This window comes from Neoarius graeffei, chromosome 11 (genome assembly GCF_027579695.1).
Source record: "Neoarius graeffei isolate fNeoGra1 chromosome 11, fNeoGra1.pri, whole genome shotgun sequence".
NCBI classification, from domain to species: Eukaryota; Metazoa; Chordata; class Actinopteri; order Siluriformes; family Ariidae; genus Neoarius; species Neoarius graeffei.
In genome coordinates, this window is record NC_083579.1 from 60,422,348 (window position 1) to 60,444,464 (window position 22,117).

Here is a 22,117-nt window from a genome sequence, read left to right on the forward strand (position 1 = left end):
GACTCTTGTGCCGTTTAGCATACCGACTATTATATTTACAATTACCAAGATATTTCCTTGTTTTCTAGTATATAAATGATAGAATACTTAATACGTTACTTTGTCACATCAGCAACTGTATATATATTTGGTACCCCTTTAAAGATGCACTCGGACTGTATTTTAACCCATTGACGCCTGAAACGCCTGCAAAAAAACGTCTGCAAATGCCTAAGCCAGTTTTTAGAAAAGGTCCCCATCTGCCTGAGAGTTTTCTGAAATAAAAATAATTGAAAACGCCTATGAAAAATTCAATATCTCAGTCTCTGAAGCACAAAGACATGAAATAAGTTGCATTTAAAAGAGAAAATTCTCTGCTTTTATTGGCTCATGCTCATTCAGCATTAACACTAACATTTTTATAAAAAAAAAAAAAACAAATCTGGCATGCGTCTTGAAAATAATGACAAATCAACAATGCTGCGTTATGCAGCAACCAGCATTTGGGGCAATGTTGCGTTATGCAACATCCGGCGCTAGGGGCAATGTTGCGCGACGCAGCATCCGGCGTCAATGGGTTAAGAAGCCAAGCATGGAATTTACTGAAAATGCATCCATGTTATGACTGACTTGATTTAAATTGACAAACAGCTGCTCTGCAGTTCCTTACACTGGCGGTTGGCGCTGCTGAAACTCAGCACAAGGTTCAAGTCCTTGCAGTGTATTACTACAGACTTCTGTTTGTTCATAATGTAAAGATTGTATACAGATGCAGTGTAGCTTTTAGACCTGATCCGGTGCTTCAATTTTGGGTTACTCTACAAACAGCATATTAACCACGTCCATATATTCTAATGTGTTCCAACTTTAATACAAGACCATTTTTAAATTTCTTTTCCCCATTTATTGAATCCTGACCTTATACATTACAGCTTAATTATCTAGAAAACATATATAAAAGGAATTGAGAGCCGTCAGGTGCATGTAAAGAGTTACATATAAAAGGAATCGAGAGCCGTCAGGTGCATGTAAAGAGTTACAGAACATTGGAGTCAAGCGGGTTACATATTGTCCTCATCAGAGTCGTCGTCTTCTTCCAGTGAATCCTGGGAAGAAGAAGAAAAAGTTAAGGAATGAGCAAAAACTAGACAACTGAGAAAGCGTAAATGCTGAAGGACTTACTTTAGCATATTTCTCAGCCTCCTCTTTGAGATCTTTTGGGACCAGCTCATGCCTGCCTTTTGTGACTAAAATGAAAAATTCAGTAAGACATTGATACAAGAGGCATTGTTACTTTTAAAATAAATGGATCTTTGGTACCTTCTCCAACCCAGCTCAGCTCCAACTCGAAGGCTTTGTCCTTCACCTCATCATGTACAATGTAGATGCTGTGTAAACAGAAAAGACTCCTCTAGTGACATGAAACTGATCTTGTAAACCTTGTCTCTTGCAATGTAAGGAATGAAGTGAGCTTTCCCCATCAGCACCTCATGATCTGATCAGAGTTAAGCTCAGGGTGCCACAATCACGGGCGCAGATAGGGGGGGGGGACGGGTGGGATTCGTCCCACCCAGATTTAAATCCGCCTCGTTCGGTCCCCCCCCCACTTATAGGGAGGAAAAAACGTCTATGCTGTCTCTTTGCATAAGGCAAACCTCACGGAAAAATCAAGACTAATTACCATTCGGTTTATTGAGGTGCACAGCAGTACATACATGGTTGCAACAACTCACATAAAACAAAGACTGATATTCGGTTGGTTGAGCTGCGCAGACTGCACAGGTTGCGAGCTCGAGCTTGGTTGCTATGGTTACCCACAAGTTTGACAGGCATATCGGGGACAGCTCCTAGTTCAGGACCCCAACACGGCATGATGAAGGGTGCCAAACCGAAAAGGCAGAAAACGATTGCATCGTTTTTTGAAAAAACAACTAAGTAAACTGTGCCTTACTTTATCATAATCACCTTGCAATTTTTTGATAGCCTGTTCAAAGTAATGTCGTAGTGAAAGTAAAATCGTCCGGAGTAGAGATGCCTTTCTGGTAGCCTCCTTCTTTCGGTGGTAGCCTGTAGATACAGTGCTCAGAAGGCAGTTTTAATGTTTAATCTGGCGTTCCCTGCCATAATTTCAATACATGGTGGGGGTGGGGTTGGTTTGCTGGCAGCTTTGTCCCCCCCAGTTCAAAAAACGTATCTGTGCCCCTGGCCACAATTACCACTTTTTGACCAACAGGAAAGGAGGTCTTGAACTGGTTCAGTTCAGGATTCTTTGAACTTTGTGCCAGATAGTGAACCAGCCCAGATTTACCAGTTTTTAGCAGAACCATTGTAATCAAGGATGTCATGAATGAAGGGCGTTGCACAACGGAAATTAACAGTAGTAGCAAACTGGGAGTGCACGGATTACTTGCAAGCTTTATTGCCAATGCTTCCGTTCAATTTTTTTCCTGTAGATATATCCTTTTCCATTGCACCCTCCCTTACTGTATTCTGCTTCCTCTCCAAACTAATGGCATACCCACTGATGCAATGATGGTTCACACTGGAACAACCCACTATATTTTAGTTTTAGCTGGGAGCCAACTTTTCAGCTTCTGATTTTTGTCAATGCTCTGACCAGTTCTAAATTTCTGCACCAGAATGGAATTTGTTTCCCTGTTAGTGGAAAAGGGATAAATGTGATTTTATACAACAGTTAGTTCCGGTCCACTGTTTTTATTGGAGGAGTGGTGTTCCAAGTGTGTGCTTATATCTGGTGTAACTAATGGGGCATTTCACTGTATCGCTCTGCTTATCTTTGTTCGCCACAAAATTCCAATCCTAGCAAGTCCCACTGAAAGTTACTACAGTATAGTTACTGACCTCAGCAGGCATGGCAAATGTTTTTCATGAATAACATTGACTTAAACTCAGATGAAGATAAAAAGGAAGCCAGTTTCTCAGGACTGTACAAAATCAATGTGTGCTAGCTAGTAGGGATGGGACATGATTTTCGAATAGTCGAATATTCGTGACGAGTTCGAATAATGAATAGTAATTTTGAATGCCGTTTTGGCTTACGTTACATTCCACTAAAAAAAAAAAAGAGCGCGGAAAGGCGTTTCCTTGTTCCTAACATACTCTGTTGCATTAATTCGGCCAGAGGGTGCCGCTATCGTACAGTAAAGGTAGTCAAATGCCAGCAGCGCACGCAAGGTCGCATACATTGCCTCATTTTTGGATCCCAGACACAAACACCTGAGGTTCGCAACTGACGAGGTGAGAAACACAGTGCAGGCCGAGGTGAGAAACCTTCTGTCCATGGCAGATGATGAAGAGGCCGGAGAGGCGGCGGAATCGCATGAAGGGCCCAGCGAACCGAAACATTCCCGAAAGGATGGCCCATTAACAGCAGCAATTGCCGTCATATTTGGCGAGGATTACAGCACAGAGAGGGCAACATGCGTGACTGAATTGACTCAGTACTGCCAGGATACATGCCCACCGCTCCACACTGACCGGATGACATGGTGGAAAGACAATCAACAGAAATACCCTCGCCTGGCAAAGTTGGCCAGCGCCTACCTGTGTGTGCCTGCAACGTCCGTGCCATCGGAGCGTGTGTTCTCCGCAGCCGGTCTAATTGTCAATAGGCTGCGTACCCGTCTCCATCCCGACCACGTCGACATGTTAATTTTTCTGAACAAAAATATGTCTTAAGTTTATTCTGCTCTGACTGTTCGAATGCTTTCATTATCGTTTCCTAAACGGGCAGTTTCACCCGCGGTTCCTTCCAACAGACGAAAATAGTCGTGGCTGCATAGAAATGTACAATAAAATTGGAAGCCTATATTATTGTTTGATACTGTAGGCTATGTGAGGTGAATGGAAGTTTGTTTTTTGATGACTCATTAAACCGTTACCACTTTCACCCTGTCTGTCATGTGTGCGCGTGTTTGGGTGGGGCGGGCGGGGTTCTGTCGATTTTCGAATCGAATATCTTTTAGCGAATTTCGAATAGTGTTTTTGATCAAAAGTCACATCCCTACTAGCTAGCCAACAGGCCAAAGTTAATGTAATGTAGCTTCTTCAGGAACCATTTGCAGAGCAAAAATAATCTATTTGGCTGTATTTTGTCTGAAATGTCAGTTACTTGATTTCTTGTTTACACAACTGTTGCATAAAAGCAACATCACGTTTGCAAGAGTACAGGTATAGTAAATATTTGCATGGCCGTGATTAGCTGAGGCCCTGTGCCTGTGGCTCAGTTGCAGCCGTGCCAGTCTTTAGTATAAACAGCTGCAAGTGCCATATTACTTAATTTGAAATATTAACATTTTTCACCAGTACTTGTAGCTTGTATTATTTCTCCATTATGAAAAACACCAAGCTTGAAGTTTCCTTCAGGGCAGCTAGAATGAACTGATGTTTTGTTCCAGTTTCCATACTATTTGTGTAAGCTGAAATAGTACTGTAATGTTTTAAGGTCTACTTTGTCACCCGACATAAGTCTGTTAATGTGACCGCTTGGTCATTTATGCTGTACTTGTCCCAAGTTAATGTGTCAATTTAACAAAGCATCAAGCCTAAGTGGTACTACCCATTCAGTCACTTATGTGACCAAATTGGAAACTGTTATATTGGGCATACTGCACACATCAGATTTAAAATATGGTAGGGTATAACCGTGTTATACCCTAAGTAGCGCATGCACACCACTCAATAGGAAGTAGTTTGTGATCCAGCCTTTATAGTTTACTAGAAAAGCACTCGGAGAGCGCAGACCTCTGCCAAGAATCCTTTAAAAAAAAATTCCGTGATCCAGACGGTGATCCGGATCACCGCCAAAATTTAATGGATCGTTACTTGTGCCCAGTCACACCTCTGGAAGAAATTTCAGAGCAGTCCGTTCATAACTTTTTCCGTAATGTTGCTACCAGACAAACCAACGCTACCGAAAACAACCTCCTTGGTGGAGGTAATACTACATTGGTCAATCAGAATTGAGTAATTTGGCCCCATCAAGGAGGGCTTTTTCCCCCTCAACACAGGGCCACATTTCTGAAATGCTATTGGCTAGTTTGTTGCTTGGTTACGGTTACAAAAATTAGCAAAATTGTCAAGATGACTGCAATGCTGTGTTTTGCTATATTTGATGAAGGAATGATAAGCCAATTGAAAGCTGCAAGCAAAAATAAATACCAAAAAAGTACGAATTTTTGGCTGCGTTTAAGAAATGGGCTGCAGAAAGACAAAAACGACTAGTGGCATATGAATGCTGCGAGTTAAAAATTGCGATTGTCTCTCATCATGAAGACACTTTAGAAACTGATTCAAACCTGCAAGATAGTCTTGTGCCCGGATTGGTTCAGAAAGCGTGAATGACAAATGTTGTGAACTTGAATGGCTTCCAAAGTATGAATTTGGCCATGAATATTATAAACAAGTAATTGTATGGTTCCTCGTAAAATTAAGGATCAATTTCACTCATGATTTCGAAGTTTTTACTCGGGCAATTTTCAAAATCACTCATGAAAATTCTTAATTTTACTCGGCCCCATACAATTACCTATACATGCTGCCCTGGAGCTAAGGGCGTACTCGCACTAGCCAGGGCCCGCCCATCCTAAGTGTGACGCAACACGGGGGGGCTGTTGCGAACTTAGCTTGCCTTGCCAGACTATCTCCAGCTCTTCCAAGCTCCTGAAAAATCGGGAGCCAATCAACTTTGAGCATCTCCAACGGCCCTGGGTAGAGGCGTGTTCAAGGCAGTGACGTAGTAGAACTGTGACCGGAAGCGCTTCATTCACTAGAAACATTACGAACATGGAGCAGCGGCAAGCCTTTGACACAGCGGTAGATGCTGTATTGAAAGCATTCAACGGGAAGTTCTCATTGAAAACGGAGCAAAGAGCAGCCCTGGAGGTATTTATTGAAAGGAAGGACGTTTTCGCCTTGCTCCCGACTGGCTCCTCCTTCTTCCTGTTACTCAAGCAGTTTCCGTTGCGTCACATACGTCAGAGGAAAGAGTGATGTGATTGGTTTAAGCTTGCTCACAGCCTTTTCTGGCTTCGACCAGTAGCAAACAGGCATTTCAGGGAGGCGGGTCAACCACGCGCTTTGGGAAATGGTTGGGCTTAATATCTTTGCCAGCCCAATGCTCGCAGAGCTTTGAAGTTGCGTTAGCCAGACTATACTCGCACTAGGTACAGTTGCCTTGTACCACACTCGAGTACGATCGTCTCCCCCCATTCCCCTGCTGTGTTTAACATTCCAGGCCCGAGTATGCTTGCATTATCACACTGCAACTTTGTGTTGAAGAGAAGCACTCCTACAGAGCATGATAAAATGGCTCCAAATAAGCTACAATGTAAACAATCATTTTGGGTGCAGTGGCACACCGTCCTTTCACAGATTTATGAATTATGCAACACTGTGACTTTCAAGAAGCCCAAATACTCTCAAATTAATTGAAAAAGTACACGTTATAGTGTTTGATTTCCGTGCTTGGGAAGTTAGTGATCACACCAGAGGTGTGCTGTGCCCAAGTCCAAGTGGCATGGGTACTCCAGGCCCAGGAGCCACTGACAATTTTATACAAATAATGAGAGCAGGGTTGGGATCTGCTGCACATGACGATACATCACAATCTAATATCAGGGACTATAAGCAATGAAATACAACCCCAATTCCATAAAAGTTGGGCTGCTGTGTAAAACAAATAATGTGAATTTGCAAAATCACAGAAACCCTATATTTCATTGAAAATGCCATGAAAATAGTACAAGGACAACATATCAAAATGTTGAAACTGAGGTGGGCTTTTTTTTTTTTTTAAAATATGCTCATTTTGAATTTTATAATCAGCAACACGTTTCAAAAAAGTTAATTGACAACAGGTCAGTAGCATGATTGGGTATAAAAATCGCATCCCAGAGAGCCGGAGTCTCTCAGAAGTAAAGATGGGGAGGGGTTCACAGCTCTGTGAAAGACTGCATAGGCAAACAGTGCAACAATTTAAGAATAACGTTTCTCAATGTAAAATTGTAAAGCATTTGGGGGATCACATCATCTATGGTACATAACATTAAAAGAGTCAGAGAATCTGGAGAAATCTCTGCAAGAGACAAGGCTGGAAATTGACAGATGCTTGTGATCTTCAGGCCCTCAAGTGACACTGCAATAAAAGCAGACACGTATCTGTAGTAGAAATTATGGTATGGGCTTAGGAACACTTCAGAAAACCATCGTCTGTTAAAACCAGATATAAACAATATCCAGAAACACTGCCACCACCTCTGGGCCCGAGCTCTTTTATGATGGACTGAGGCGAAGTGGAAAATTGTCTTAAGGTCTGATGAATCAAAAGTAGAAATTCTTTTTAGAAAATCATGGACACCACGTCCTCCAGGCTAAAGAGGAGAGGGACCATCTGGCTTGTTATCGGTGCACAGTTCAAAAGCCAGCATCTGTGATGGTATGAGGGTGCATTAGTGCACATGACATGGGTAGCTTGTACATCTAGGGAAGGCATCGTTAATGCTGAATGATGTATACATGTTTCAGAGCAATATGCTGCCATCCAGACAGGCCTCCCTTCTTTCAGCAAGATGATGCCAAACTGCATGGCTATGTAGTGAGAGAGTCTGGGTGCTAAACTGGCCTGCCTGTAGTCCAGACCCGTCTCTCATTTAAAACATTTGGCACATTATGAAGCGCAAAATATGACAAAGGAGACCCTGAACAGTTGAGCAACTAAAACTGTATATCAGGCAAGAATGGGACAACATTTCTATTTCAAAACTACAGCAATTGGTCTCCTCAGTTCCCAAACGTTTACAGAGCGTCGTTAAAAGCAGGGCTGATGCAACACAATGGTTAACATACCCATCCCAACGTTTCTGAAACATGTTGCTGACATCAAATTCAAAATGAGCAGATATTTAAAAAAAAAAACACTCACTTTCAACATTTGATATGTCGTCTTTGTACTATTTTCAATGAAATACAGGGTTTCCATGACTCAGGGATCCCAGCAGTAATTGAAAAAAATAGAGGAATGTAAGAAACTATCAGCAGGGGTCAAGGGGGCTGCAAGCCCCCTGAAGCTGTTGAGATTTTAACATTTAAAGATGCTATAGAACACATTTTTTACATAGATTTAACATAGAAAAGCAACAGAATGTAACAATAATGTGTATCTATTTGATGGCATATTGTAATCAATGACATAAGTGGCAAAAAAAATTGTTATTTATAAAAATTAGATGAAAATGTAGCTTTGAAGAATACACTTCTTCTAACCCGGACACTGTTCCGCTATCTCTTTTATGGACGATATCTTTTTTTCCACGACATATTCAGGGCTGTGAAATTGTAAATAAGAAATCCGAGTTATATGGTGCATTCTGAGCATTTCCTGCAAGTAAAAAATTGATCAACAAGTAAATATTTGACTAGTCTTGGTCTTCATTTTGCCATATAAAATACCGATCAACAGGTTTTCTCTTAAAATGAAAGATCCATGTAAAATACCTTGAAATATCTAATAAGTGCCTATGTATTTTATCTCAATCAAAATAAAAGTAAAAAGTGTAAACAATTTAACCCTTTGGTGACTGACCCCTTGAAAATGGTTCCTCCAGGAACTATGACTTTTCAGTTGTCAAGACAACAGAAGAACTAAAATACAAAAACAGAAAGATACGTCACAATGCTCTTGTGCACAAAACAAAATGCTCTTGTATTTTAGTTTTTCCGTTGTCTTGACGACTGAAACGTCATCGTTCCTGGAGGAACCATGTTCAAGGGGTCAGTCACCAAAGGGTTAAAGAAATGTTAATAAAAGAAAAAAAACTTTGATAAGCCTTTCAAAAATGACTTTGTGAAAAATCATGCTCAATATTTAAGTGAGAGATACCTGTTGTCTTCCAAATTACACTTAATTCTTGTATTATGTCCTGGCTTTTTCCAAGAACCTGTCACAATGTCACTTGTCTACAGAGCAAAATTTTTAAAAAACTAATGTTTCTTATCTAATATATTATTTACATCTTTTCTTTTACTTCTGGCTCCTTCTATTCCTCTTTGCATCACTCCCAGCTATTTCTTTCAATTCATCTTTCAGTAAGGCTATTAGTTATTAGTTCTATAGTATTCCTCTATTAAAGCTATTTATAAAATGTTCATAGTCTGTCAAACAGCATCTAATGAAAGTCTTTTAATTTTCTTTTCTTTAACACCATCTCTCAGTTTTGCAAACTTGTTCTTTTTCATCTTTTCCTTCAGTCTGTCTGTGTGTGTGTTCTTTTCTAGCCCTCTTTGCATCTCTCTCAAACACCTCCTTAGCTTTCCTTTTTGATGGCATCTTAACTATGTCTGATCTTACACCCTTTAAGTACAAAATTCATGTACGCGGTGCCAGGTCACGCAATAGCTATTTTTAGCTCTGTCATTCGCAGTCAAGACGTGTGCCACGCTCAGCTGGCATAAAACTCCGCGAGTCCGGCTGTATTGAGCCGCCGGTCTCGTGCAAGGCGATTAAAACCGACTAGACCCCCCAATGATTTTTAATGCAAAAACAGACGTTTTGTGAAGATGATATTTTTCGCGACAGAATCCGTGGAAATTTCACAGCCCTGCATATTGAATTAAGTTCAACGCATTAGAAACAAACGCACGAACGGAGTTAAAACACATTTTCTAGCAAATGGGCGCAGCCATATTGTTTTCTCGTTCTATCGCGTACAGTCTCGCGGTATTTACATCAATTTAACTTCCGAGTGTTCCCGAATGTCAACGAGAACAAACAAAGCTGACAAAAACATCGCTAAACAAGAAAACCAAATCAGTACGTATTCTGCTGGTCATTTTACTTAAACATTTTTAACGGATATACAAGAGATTTAAAAAAAAAAAAACACTTTGGCTAGAAAAATAGCGGAATTCCGCTAAATAGCGGACGTCTGGGATCCTTGATGACTTGCAAATCTTCACATTGTTTTTATTTACAGTTTATACAGCATCCCAACTTTTTTGGAATTGGGGTTATAATGCCTTTATACAGTTATATATGCACATGAAACCTCACCACAAATAAAATTGCAGGACAGTGCAGCATGTCTTAGCAGTTTCATTATATTTGCATTTTTTTTCAGGGTTTGCATTCATTTTACAGTGCTGTATGATAGCATAAGTAGCTCATAGAGAGAAACCTTTAGGCTATCTAACATAACTATTGATTGTACTTACATTTTTGCAACCTCTTTCACCAGCTCTCGGCAGGTCATTTCCTTCATCTGTTAAAATAAGTAGGACATTTAAAAGGAATTAGCCAGCCTAGTGAACAAGCTTCATCTAACATTTCACACTTCCAACAAGAACTAATTGTGTCTGGGAATACTGGCATATACGGTTCCTTATTCCTCAGAGTTACATACAGTATATTTGATCGGAAAATGCGTATGCGCAAATTCCACAATCAGTTTCCTTACAGTCTGTACAATCAAATTGGAGTCTGGTCAGTGTGTGTGTAAATTTATACATAAATTAACTGAAAAATCCTTGAATAGGAGTTGCATAATTAATCAATATTGATAGTCAGGTATAATTTGTAGAGTGAGTAGTACAAATAAAAAAAAAATAACGTTAATCACAAATTATACATACAAAAACATACTAAAATTTAGGTCATGGAGTTTAGTCTAAGCATGTAATTTGTAAATGTGAATCAGAGGGATATGCACAGATCTTTAACTCAGCTGAATAATAAGCAACTTTATAAGGAACACCATAAAGTGCTGACAGTGCATATGGAAACACAGCTCAGCTAAATTCATAAATCAATCAATCAATCAATCAATCTTTAAATCTGACCTATTCAAATTTTTAAAAATGAATAAAAAACCTAACTATAGTGTGTTCACACAGCTACTCGCATATAAAGCTGCCCAGGACCTTGTTTTCATGCAGCAGAAGCTGATTAATCACTCACGCTCAGATCACTGCTCATTTTTGACAAGTTTCATGAAACAGGATGCAAATTTGTCTGCCATTTACACTTCTGTGCTTGTTTACATGCAACTTTAATGAATAAGGATCTAGGATTCACATGATCACTGATAAGCAGTGGAAACCCACCTGAAGTTTCTCAATTTCTGTTTTTGCAGCTTGCTTGGCTTTTCCAATGGCGCAGCCCCAGTAACCCTATAAACAAACAGGGACGCAATGTTAATACTTGAAGCAAAGCTCCATACCTAAGAGAATATGGTAATGCATCAACCTGATTTTTGATGGCTTTTGTAACCATACTACGCATGTACGTGTACCACCCCAGGGAACCCGATCATAAACGCAAAGCAACGTACTTGACCACCGGACAACGAAATCTGTATCTTTATTTACATAAGATAGATGGGTTTTGGGGCGGCACGGTGGTGTAGTGGTTAGCGCTGTCGCCTCACAGCAAGAAGGTCCGGGTTCGAGCCCCTCTCTGTGCGGAGTTTGCATGTTCTCCCCGTGGGTTTCCTCCGGGTGCTCCGGTTTCCCCCACAGTCCAAAGACATGCAGGTTAGGTTAACTGGTGACTCTAAATTGAGCGTAGGTGTGAATGTGAGTGTGAATGGTTGTCTGTGTCTATGTGTCAGCCCTGTGATGACCTGGCGACTTGTCCAGGGTGTACCCCTCCTTTCGCCCGTAGTCAGCTGGGATAGGCTCCAGCTTGCCTGCGACCCTGTAGAACAGGATAAAGCGGCTAGAGATAATGAGAGGAGAGGAGACATTTTACAGAAATTTTTTTCCCCCTCATAGCAGGCATCGTATGCTTTTTTTACTTTAATGATTTCTTACTCTGCACACTCATGTAAACATAATTACTGGCTAGTTCAATAGCAATTATGAGCATCTTTCCTTAGTTGCCGACAATCTAAAACTACCACGGATCGATATCAGTTCTTAACTATATGCTAATGATATAAAGTGAAAGCGCTGGTTCACTGCTGTCCACCAGGCACCCAGCAGTTTCACACCATAATAAATGTCGTGGTGTTTGTGGCACATGGCATGTTGTGTCAAAGAAAGGAATAAATGTGTGTTCATAACTGTGATGTGTATCTCATTATTGGTGTCACTGTCACAAGACAAGGCAGCAATTTATCGATGTGAAACACACTACACTACACTGCACGACAGCTGCTCCGATATTATTCTGTTCAGGTTGATTTTGTGCCCTTGTAAATATTTTGCTCAAACTCATCAAGAGCTCTGCTTTTAGGCACTGCCTATATAATATAAATTTTGTAAAACTCAATTTATGCAGACTCTGTTTAAGGCATATGAGGAAAAGCTGACACCATCTTACGTATGAAATCCCCGATGGGTCCACCATGTACAGCTGGGACCCATCATCTTCATCATAAGAGCCAAGGATGAAACTAGAATGGGGGGGGGGGGGAACCACACAAAGTATCCTTTTCAAATCTCCAATACTTTTTTAAATGTAAAAAAGTCTACTACTTTTATTGATATTGTTGCATGATAACCCTGTTTTGTATTCATTTTACCTACCTGCATCCAAAAGGGCGTACAGCGCTGTATAATGTGTAGGCATGGACGTACATGGCGACTCTGTCTGCTAGATGCTTTTTGGAAAATGAAAGAGAAGTCATGAGGAAATTAAATCATGGCCAAAAGCACAATCCTTTTTTTTTTTTTTTTAAATTAAACAGTGCAAGATGTGAAGGAATAAAGCAGGGGTTTGTATGGGATTTTTGGATAATAATAATAATAATAATAATCATCTCCCTTTAAAAGCATTATGCAAGTTATACAACCCAACTATAACCACTGCAAAAAAGTTAATATTTGAGACTCTAATACTGGGAAATGTTAATAACAGCACTGCCTTTTACATCACAGTAATAATGACTGAAAGCTGTGATGCACATTATCTATCTTACCTTCAGAGGGATGTCATGGCCATAGTTGGAACGGAAGTTGGACGCCTCTTCCCTTGCCACTTCAGCAAGAGATCTAGCATCTGCAAGCAGCCCTGCAACAGCCTAAAGACAGCGCAAGGAGTGACGTGTCATACTAAAGCACTAAACTTGAAGAAAACCTACATCAAGTCACAAAGATGAAAGACTTAATAAAAATGTCCTAGAATGCCACATGCTTTATTCCTCCATAGCAGTTTACCAACAATTACAATTTTTATTTATTAAATAACACATTGCAAATTAGTTCCTGTTAGTACTTAACATTATATCAGCTATAAACTCCCATTCCTTCACTTGCAGCAGCTTGTTCCAGAGAAATCGCAAAGCCCTCCAGCTTTACCTCCGATTGTTATAAAGTGCTGACACTGGAGATTCCTTCCAGAAATGTTAAACAAGCATCTTGTTACGGAAAGTTTAACTATAATGATTAGATGGGTTTCCTGGGTGGTGTAATGATTAGCACTGCCACCTCATACCAAGAAGGTTCTGGGTTCAAGCCCAGCGGCCGACAGGGGCCTCTCTTTTTTTTGGGGGGGGGGGCATTTTTTTTTTCACCTTTATTGGATAGGACAGTGTAGAGACAGGACAGGAAATGAGTTGGAGAGAGATCGGGGAGGGATCGGGAAATGACCTCAGGTCGGAATCGAACCCGGGTCCCCGGATTTATGGTATGGCACCTTAGCCACCTGAGCCATGACGCCCCGACAGGGGCCTTTCTGTGTGGAGTTTGCATGTTCTCCCCATGTCTGCATGGGTTTCCTCTGGGTACTCTGGTTTCCCCCACAGTCCAAAAGACATGCGGTTAGGTTAACATGGGGCAGCCTTAGGCTGAGGTGCCCAGGCGCTGTTAGTATGGCAGCCCACTGCTGTGGGTGTGTTCACTGCTTCAGAGATGGATTAAATGCAGAGATGTGCGATGAATAAAGAAGTTGTTCTTAAATATTTAATGTTTTCATTCCCCATTTTTAGGTCTTTGATCATATAGTGTGTCTGCTATACAAGTTTACCTGAGCGAGTTGTTGTTACTATAGAAACAACAACGTATTGGGAACAGCATTAATATTAACTTGTCCATAAACCTGTCAGGGTGGCACGGTGGTGTAGTGGTTAGCGCTGTCGCCTCACAGCAAGAAGGTCCTGGGTTCGAGCCCCGGGGCCGGCAAGGGCCTTTCTGTGTGGAGTTTGCATGTTCTCCCCGTGTCCGCGTGGGTTTCCTCCGGGTGCTCCGGTTTCCCCCACAGTCCAAAGACATGCAGGTTAGGTTGACTGGTGACTCTAAATTGACCGTAGGTGTGAGTGTGAATGGTTGTCTGTGTCTATGTGTCAGCCCTGTGATGACCTGGCGACTTGTCCAGGGTGTACCCCGCCTTTCGCCCGTAGTCAGCTGGGATAGGCTCCAGCTTGCCTGCGACCCTGTAGAAGGATAAAGCGGCTAGAGATAATGAGATGAGATAAACCTGTCAGGGCTGCACTGTTATACAAAAAAAAAAAAATCTATACCTCCTGACCAAATTCAGGAATTAATCAGTGCTGTGGTATAAACACAGACTGTAAAAATAAATGGACAAAGCCTCCAACACAACTCACAGGGTTTCTGAAGAGCGGGTTTGAAGCTCAAATAAGGAGGCTACAAGCATTGCCATCTTGGCAGCGCCTAACTCCCAGCTAGCCCATAAATGGAAAATAGTACAGCTGGAACACACCATGGATATTATTTCTATGTCAAACTTCAAAATGTAATTTTTTTTTTAGTCGCTCAAGCTGTCAAATTGTCAGTCTGAGCCTAATTTACTGAAGGGAAGACGCAAACTTCATCGGCAGCGACTACAAAAAAAATATTGAAAGGTAAGTACAATCTAATGAAGCAAATTAAAGTAACTTACAGGTGTAGTAGTGTGTAAAAGTTGTGTTTGCATGGAAAAGCTCTCAGACGAAAATAGACAAGGCTGCATGAAATATTTATTTCTGAAGTATTCTGAGGTACGTTCTGCGGTAATGCCAGCTAGCGGCTAACGATATGACAAGCCCAGCTGTCACTCAAATTAGCTCCGCCCCTAGTTCTGCATAAATGTATGGCTCAATATAATTTAAACTCCTGAATTATATAAAAATTTACCCCTGTACAGTTGTCATGAAGAAGGAAATTAGCTAGAGACCTAAACTGTTTTCTGTACCAGGCTGTAAACATTTGTTTTCACTGTACAGTTGGACATGTTAAAGGAGAACTGAAGTCCATTTTTAAACTTGCTTTGTTTCTTAAAGTGCCATTCCACCATTGGATGTATTCTTTGGCATAAAATACAATGTATTTTGACAACATATATAAATAGTATCACTAGATAGAGAAATCTTTTAGCTTCAAAATGATATATCAAACATAATTTTTTGACAACGACAAGTATATTAATTTTGCGACCAAAGTCACCTACCCTTTTAATTTCCGCGCGTGATGTCATCGGCAGGTTCCCCTTCTTGTGTACCACGTGACGTGTGACGTGGCACATATCAGCAATGGCGGATAGAACGCGATAAAAATAATACCAATAAATCTAGCTAATACCAATAAATCTAGGTAACTGAAAGATTAACGCAATTTTTCGCAATTTTTTTGGCCCCCATATACGAGGAGAAATGACTCTCTCACTTTGGGGGTTTCCTGGTCTAAAAATAGACCGACACGTGGTACACAAGAAGGGGAACCTGCCGATGACATCACGTTTCACTACCGCGCGGAAATTAAAAGGGTAGGTGACTTTGGTCGCAAAATTAATATACTTGTCGTCAAAAAATTATGTTTGATATATCATTTTGAAGCTAAAAGATTTCTCTGTCTCGTCATGTCATAAAATATATTGTATTTTATGCCAAAGAATGCATCCAATGGTGGAATGGCACTTTAATTAACATGTTATTCAATGACGTTTTCGGTTTTAGTAACCTTATATCGTGACTCGTATTGGCAACTAATTGCAATTAAATATTATACTTATCGGCCTATTCGGTTTTTAGCCATGTTGAATTTAGTTCGTTTGGTCCACGGCAGGCGTCGCTTATCCGCGCGATCTTCATGAGACTTGTGCGAGACTTCGAAACGTTAAGTGTCAGCCAGGTGTCAGTGCTGCCATTTTGAAAACTGTTTTCCAAACGAAATATTGCACAAAAACAAGTTTAAATGACGATTACTGCCGACTTTTTTCAAACTTTCCTGATCGCTATCAAAACAAAACTTCCGGCTTGATTACGTCAGCATTCAAAAGAGGGGGAGCGTGCGTCTTTTGACAACATTTGCAGATGCTGGTCACTTTGATTTCCGCTGTACATTTTACTTCCGTCCTACGATGTCTCGCACAGGTCTCAACGAATCTCGTTTACGGCCATTGCTTTGACATATGGACTGATATATTACAGAGCGTATTTCAAACACTCAACTTGCTATAGCAGTGACAAAACAGCTGTCAGAAATGCATTCCTATAGTTAATAAAATGAGAGAAATAGAATTTTGATGAAAAAAAAATTTGCCTTCAGTTCTCTAACATGGGGTCTGTTGGAATTGACTCGCTTTTGGAGGCAGCCTCAAGTGGCCATTCGAGGAACTGCAGATTTTAGCACTTCCACATTGGCTTCACTTTTCAAGACTGGAGGTTGTGCGCTTGGGTATAAATGCACTTCTCTAAAAGTGAGGCAGCGCACACTGCCAGAAGTTAAGTAGTAGATCGCCGTAGTAGGAATGAAGACATCCACTACTACACACCAATATGCAACAGAGTGCAGAAAATCATGCATAAAGAGCACCAACAACCATGCAAACAACAAGGTCACATGATTTTATATGTTGCTTTGCTGCCACATGATTGGCTGACTGGCTAACTGCATGAATGAGTAGGGGTACAGGTGCTCCTATTAAAGTGGCTGGTGAATGTATAGCTGTGCTACGACCACTGTTACCCTCTCGATAGTTTCAGAACAAATACAGCACTAAGTGCCTTTAGATCATGAACATAACCACGCACCATGCCAACATGACGGTCGATGTTGAAAATACGCTTGTTGGAGCCCTCTTCGTACAGTTTGGACAGCACCAACTTCTCTACACCAAACACTACTCCATCTTTGCAGCGGATTCCAATAGCTGTGCTGCAGGAACAAGTGAAAGGCAATCAGCATGCTGCACATTTATCTGATAAAAATGTTAAGAAAGGTGAGCAGGAAAGGCTTTCCATCCAGTAGCACTTACCTGCTATTTTCTACTGCTTTCATGGCATACTCTACTTGAAATACCCTGCCATCCGGCGAAAAAGTGGAGGCAGACAAGTCATACTAGATTGGGGTTTATAAAAATAAAAAAAAAAAGGGTTTAATAATGCTTAACAAACAGAACAAATACTGTACATGGTTCATAAGTTAACTCAAACATAGAGCATGTATTGAGTATTATAGTATTTTCAAAGCAAAGCACTCTATTGTTCTGGTTAGCATGGTCGCCTCACAGCAAGAAGGTTCTGGCTTTGAGCCCAGTGGCCAACGGGGGCCTTTCTATGTGGAGTTTGCACGTTCTCCCCGTGTCTACGTGGGTTTCCTCCAGGTGCTCTGGTTTCCCCCATAGTCCAAAGACATGCAGTTAGGTTAACATGGGGCGGCCTTGGGCTGAAGTGCTCTTGAGTAAGGTACCTAACCCCTAACTGCTCCCCGGGCACTGTAGTGTGGCTGCCCACTGCTCTGGGTGTGCACACGCGCGTGTTCACTGCTTCAGATTGGTTAAGGCAGAGGATGAATTTCACTGTGCCTGAGTGTGCATGTGACAAATAAAGGCTTCTTCTTCCTTGACTTCTTATTATTCCCTTTTTTCTTCTAACCAATTTTCTGCAAATAATTCAAAAACTGATTAATGTAGGAACTTTGTACAAACTTTGTTGCGTAGGTCTTGTTAATGACATTTAAACTGTTATTTTTACTCTTACAATGTTGAAGAAAAACCCAGTTTAAATAAATAAATAAAAATGGGCGGCACGGTGGTGTAGTGGTTAGCGCTGTCGCCTCACAGCAAGAACGTCCGGGTTTGAGCCCCGTGGCCGGCGAGGGCCTTTCTGTGCGGAGTTTGCATGTTCTCCCCGTGTCCGTGTGGGTTTCCTCCGGGTGCTCCGGTTTCCCCCACAGTCCAAAGACATGCAGGTTAGGTTAACTGGTGACTCTAAATTGAGCGTAGGTGTGAATGTGAATGGTTGTCTGTGTCTATGTGTCAGCCCTGTGATGACCTGGCGACTTGTCCAGGGTGTACCCCGCCTTTCGCCCGTAGTCAGCTGGGATAGGCTCCAGCTTGCCTGCGACCCTGTAGAAGGATAAAGCGGCTACAGATAATGAGAATAAGATAAATAAAATGTCCTATTGAAATAAAAAGTGGAACCTTCATGACTAACATCCTGTAACTCAACAGTCAGTGGTCACTGCTGCAGGTCTTTCCGTCTCTCTCCATCTTCCCCGTTTATTTCATTTCTTTTTCTCCATCTCTCAATTATTCTTCATTCTCTATCTATCTTTCCATCTCACTATTCCCAACTTTTTTAAATTATTTGTCTAAACTCTTAAGAACCTCTCTCTCACACACACTATCTTTTCCATTTATTTAATTCTCTCTATCCTTAATTATTCACTCTTTCCATCTCTCACTATTTCCAACTCTCTTAAATTCTGTGTCTAAACTCTTTATATAATCTCTCTCTCATATACTCCCTCCCTCTATCTATCTTCCCCATTTATTTCTCTCCATCCTTAATTATTCATTCTCTATCTTTCCATCTCTTTCTTAAATTCTTTGTGTCTAAACTCTTTATAGCCCCTCTCTCTCACACACCATCTATCTCTCTCTCAATCCTTATTCATTCTCTATCCATCTTTCCATCTCTCACTATTTCCAACTCTTTCTTAAATTCTTTGTGTCTAAACTCCACCTCACACACACACACTATCCATCTTCCCCATTTATTCAATTCTCTATCCTTATTCATTCTCTATCTTTCCATCTCTCACTATTTCCAACTCCTTAAATTCTTTGTGTCCAAACTCTTTATAACCTCTCTCTCTCACACACTCTCTCTCTCCCCATCTATCTATCTATCTATCTATCTATCTATCTATCTTCCCCATTTATTTCACTATCTCTATCCTTAATTATTAATTCTCTATCTATTTCAACTCTGTGTCTAAATTCTTAAGAGAATCTCTCTCTCACACACACACACACACACACACACACACAATTTTAGCTTTGCAAACACGAATATTTCTTTCAGGAAATGCAAATCTAGTTATTTTTGCATGTTTTTATTCTTACTACTACTACAGTAGATACTGAGACTAAATATTCTATGGTTACAGCGAACCTTTATCTGCCTTTTGAGAAAAGGAGGATTACTTTCACTTTTGTTAGCCGGTTAGCTGTGTGTCACTGGAGCTGAGTGCGGGGAGTTTAGCTAGTCATTCACTGTTAGCAGGCAGTGACTCAGCAGAGGCACAAACGAAAATAAAACCCAGGGTTCACGAGAAACACAGAACTAACATTAAAAATCTCTCTGAATATTATTATTAAAGCTCTACTATAACCGCTAAGAGAGCTAAAAAGTTTCTTTCTGCACTGAGGCAGCGGTTCAGTCACACTGAGCTGCTCAGAGTGAAAGCAGCACACCTGAACACACTCAACATTCAAAACTGAAGCAAATACAATATAAACACAACAAATATTCCGTGTAAACTCACCCCGGTCCCAATAGAACTCATTTTACTCTGCGCCTGTACACTGTAGCTCACCACAAAACACCGCCGAGCTAACTATAACATCTGCTAACGCTAGCGGCGAGTCCTGACTGAACCATGCGTCACGCAATAAGGACGTCTCTGATTGGACGCAATATCGACCAATCACGATGCAGTTAAAATGCTCCAGAGATGTGAAGTCAGCTTCTTAGACCATGACAGAATTCAAAACACAAGTCTCTGGGCTTTAAATTAACTTTTTTTTTTTTTTAAACATTTGTTAAATCCAAACCTCTTTGTCAGTAACTTGAAATGTCTATCCATCCATTATCCATTTATTCTGTACAGGGTCGCAGGCAAGCTGGAGCCTATCCCAGCTGACTATGGGTGAGAGGCGGGGTACACCCTGGACAAGTCGCCAGGTCATCGCAGAGACAACCAACCATTCACACTCACACTCACACCTACAGTCAATTTAGAACCACCAATTAGCCTAACCTGCATGTCTTTGGACTGTGGGGGAAACCCACGCAGACACAGGGAGAACATGCAAACTCCACACAGGAAGGCCCCCGTCAGCCACCGGGCTCGAACCCAGAACCTTCTTGCTGTGAGGCGACAGTGCTAACCGTTACACCACTGTGCTGCCTTCACTTGAAATGTAATAAAGTTTTTTTTTTTAATAATTACAATAATATTAAAAGGGGCGGCACGGTGGTGTAGCGGTTAGCGCTGTCGCCTCACAGCAAGAAGGTCCGGGTTCGAGCCCCGGGGCCGGCGAGGGCTTTTCTGTGTGGAGTTTGCATGTTCTCCCCGTGTCCGCGTGGGTTTCCTCCGGGTGCTCCGGTTTCCCCCACAGTCCAAAGACATGCAGGTTAGGTTAACTGGTGACTCTAAATTGACCGTAGGTGTGAATGTGAGTGTGAATGGTTGTCTGTGTCTATGTGTCAGCCCTGTGATGACCTGGCGACTTGTCCAGGGTGTACCCCGCCTTTCGCCCGTAGTCAGCTGGGATAGGCTCCAGCTTGCCTGCGACCCTGTAGAAGGATAAAGCGGCTAGAGATAATGAGATGAGATGAGATGAATTACAATAATATTAAAAGGGGCGGCACGGTGGTGTAGCGGTTAGCGCTGTCGCCTCACAGCAAGAAGGTCCGGGTTCGAGCCCCGTGGCCGGCGAGGGCCTTTCTGTGCGAAGTTTGCATGTTCTTCCCGTGTCCGCGTGGGTTTCCTCCGGGTGCTCCGGTTTCCCCCACAGTCCAAAGACATGCAGGTTAGGTTAACTGGTGACTCTAAATTGACCGTAGGTGTGAATGTGAGTGTGAATGGTTGTCTGTGTCTATGTGTCAGCCCTGTGATGACCTGGCGACTTGTCCAGGGTGTACCCCGCCTTTCGCCCGTAGTCAGCTGGGATAGGCTCCAGCTTGCCTGCGACCCTGTAGAAAGGATAAAGCGGCTAGAGATAATGAGATGAGATGAATATTAAAAGGTCTCTGCACATATAAATACAAGCACACATATTTTCATTGTTAGCTACACTATATGGCCAAAAGTATGTGGAAACCTGACCATCAGATCCATATGTGGTTGTGGTTCTTCTCCAAACTTTTGCCACGAAGTCAGAAGCACACAATTGTCTATAATGTCTTTGTACTGCTGTTACATTACAACTTCTCCTTGTTGGACCAAACCATGGCAATGCCCCTGTGCACAAAGTGAGATCCATGAAGCCATGGTTTGCTAAGGTTGGAGTGGAAGACCTCAAGTGGCCTGCACAGAGGCCTGACCTCAACCCCAATGGGATGAACCTGTGGTATGAACTGGAATGCTGATTGCAACCCAGGCCTCCTCGCCCAACATCAGTGCCTGACTTCACTCATGTTCTTGTGGCTGAATGGGCATAAATCCACAAGCAACCTTCTAAAATTCAGTGGAAACTCTTGCCAAAAGAGCACTGCTGCACTGCAGCTGTTATCAGTTAGCAGAATCAGAAACAGACTTTAATGGCCAAGTACAAAGAATTTGTCTTTGATTACGCAGTAGCTCATAGTATACATACGTGACTATAAACATTACACACTATTACAATATAGCACATATTTCTACCAGAGTTTAATTACATTGCACACGCACACACACACACGTACACACGTATACGCAACGGTAAGAAGTGTTTAAATTGCTGAGTGCAGCCGGTGGATTAGAGGTAGTCAGATAGGTGAAATTAAGATAAATAAAAAGGGGAAAGCAACTCCATATGAACAGCATGCCTTTGGAATGGATGTTCCACAAGCACATAATGGGAGCCATGGACAGGTGTTCACATACTTTTGGCCATACAGTGTGTAACATATTCTGAACTATATCCTGGATAAAAACTGATCGCACATTGCTGATGGAAAAGGACTTACTGATT

General features: G+C 41.5%; 1 protein-coding gene across 1 annotated transcript; it reads right to left on the minus strand.

Moving 5' to 3' along the window:
* Positions 1 to 860: 860 nt before the first annotated feature.
* psma3 (proteasome 20S subunit alpha 3) lies at positions 861 to 19,833 on the minus strand. The gene is made up of 11 exons (XM_060934425.1): positions 19,705 to 19,833; positions 17,189 to 17,271; positions 16,965 to 17,088; positions 12,915 to 13,016; positions 12,523 to 12,596; positions 12,317 to 12,389; positions 11,098 to 11,163; positions 10,210 to 10,256; positions 1,300 to 1,367; positions 1,162 to 1,226; positions 861 to 1,085 (listed from the first exon to the last, which is right to left on the minus strand). The coding sequence occupies exons 1-11, from the start codon at positions 19,723 to 19,725 to the stop codon at positions 1,041 to 1,043; spliced, it is 768 nt and encodes a 255-aa protein (XP_060790408.1). The 5' UTR covers positions 19,726 to 19,833; the 3' UTR covers positions 861 to 1,040.
* Positions 19,834 to 22,117: the final 2,284 nt, after the last annotated feature.

What these genes read in the sequence shown, in the direction of transcription:
- psma3 (XM_060934425.1), bottom strand. Translation starts at nt 19,725, where the DNA reads ATGAGTTCTATTGGGACCGGG. An exon ending in CAGAAATTGAGAAACTTCAG is followed by an intron (nt 10,257 to 11,097) that starts GTGGGTTTCCAC and finishes TTATTTTAACAG; the next exon opens with ATGAAGGAAATGACCTGCCG. An exon ending in GTGAAAGAGGTTGCAAAAAT is followed by an intron (nt 1,368 to 10,209) that starts GTAAGTACAATC and finishes CTGTTTACACAG; the next exon opens with CATCTACATTGTACATGATG.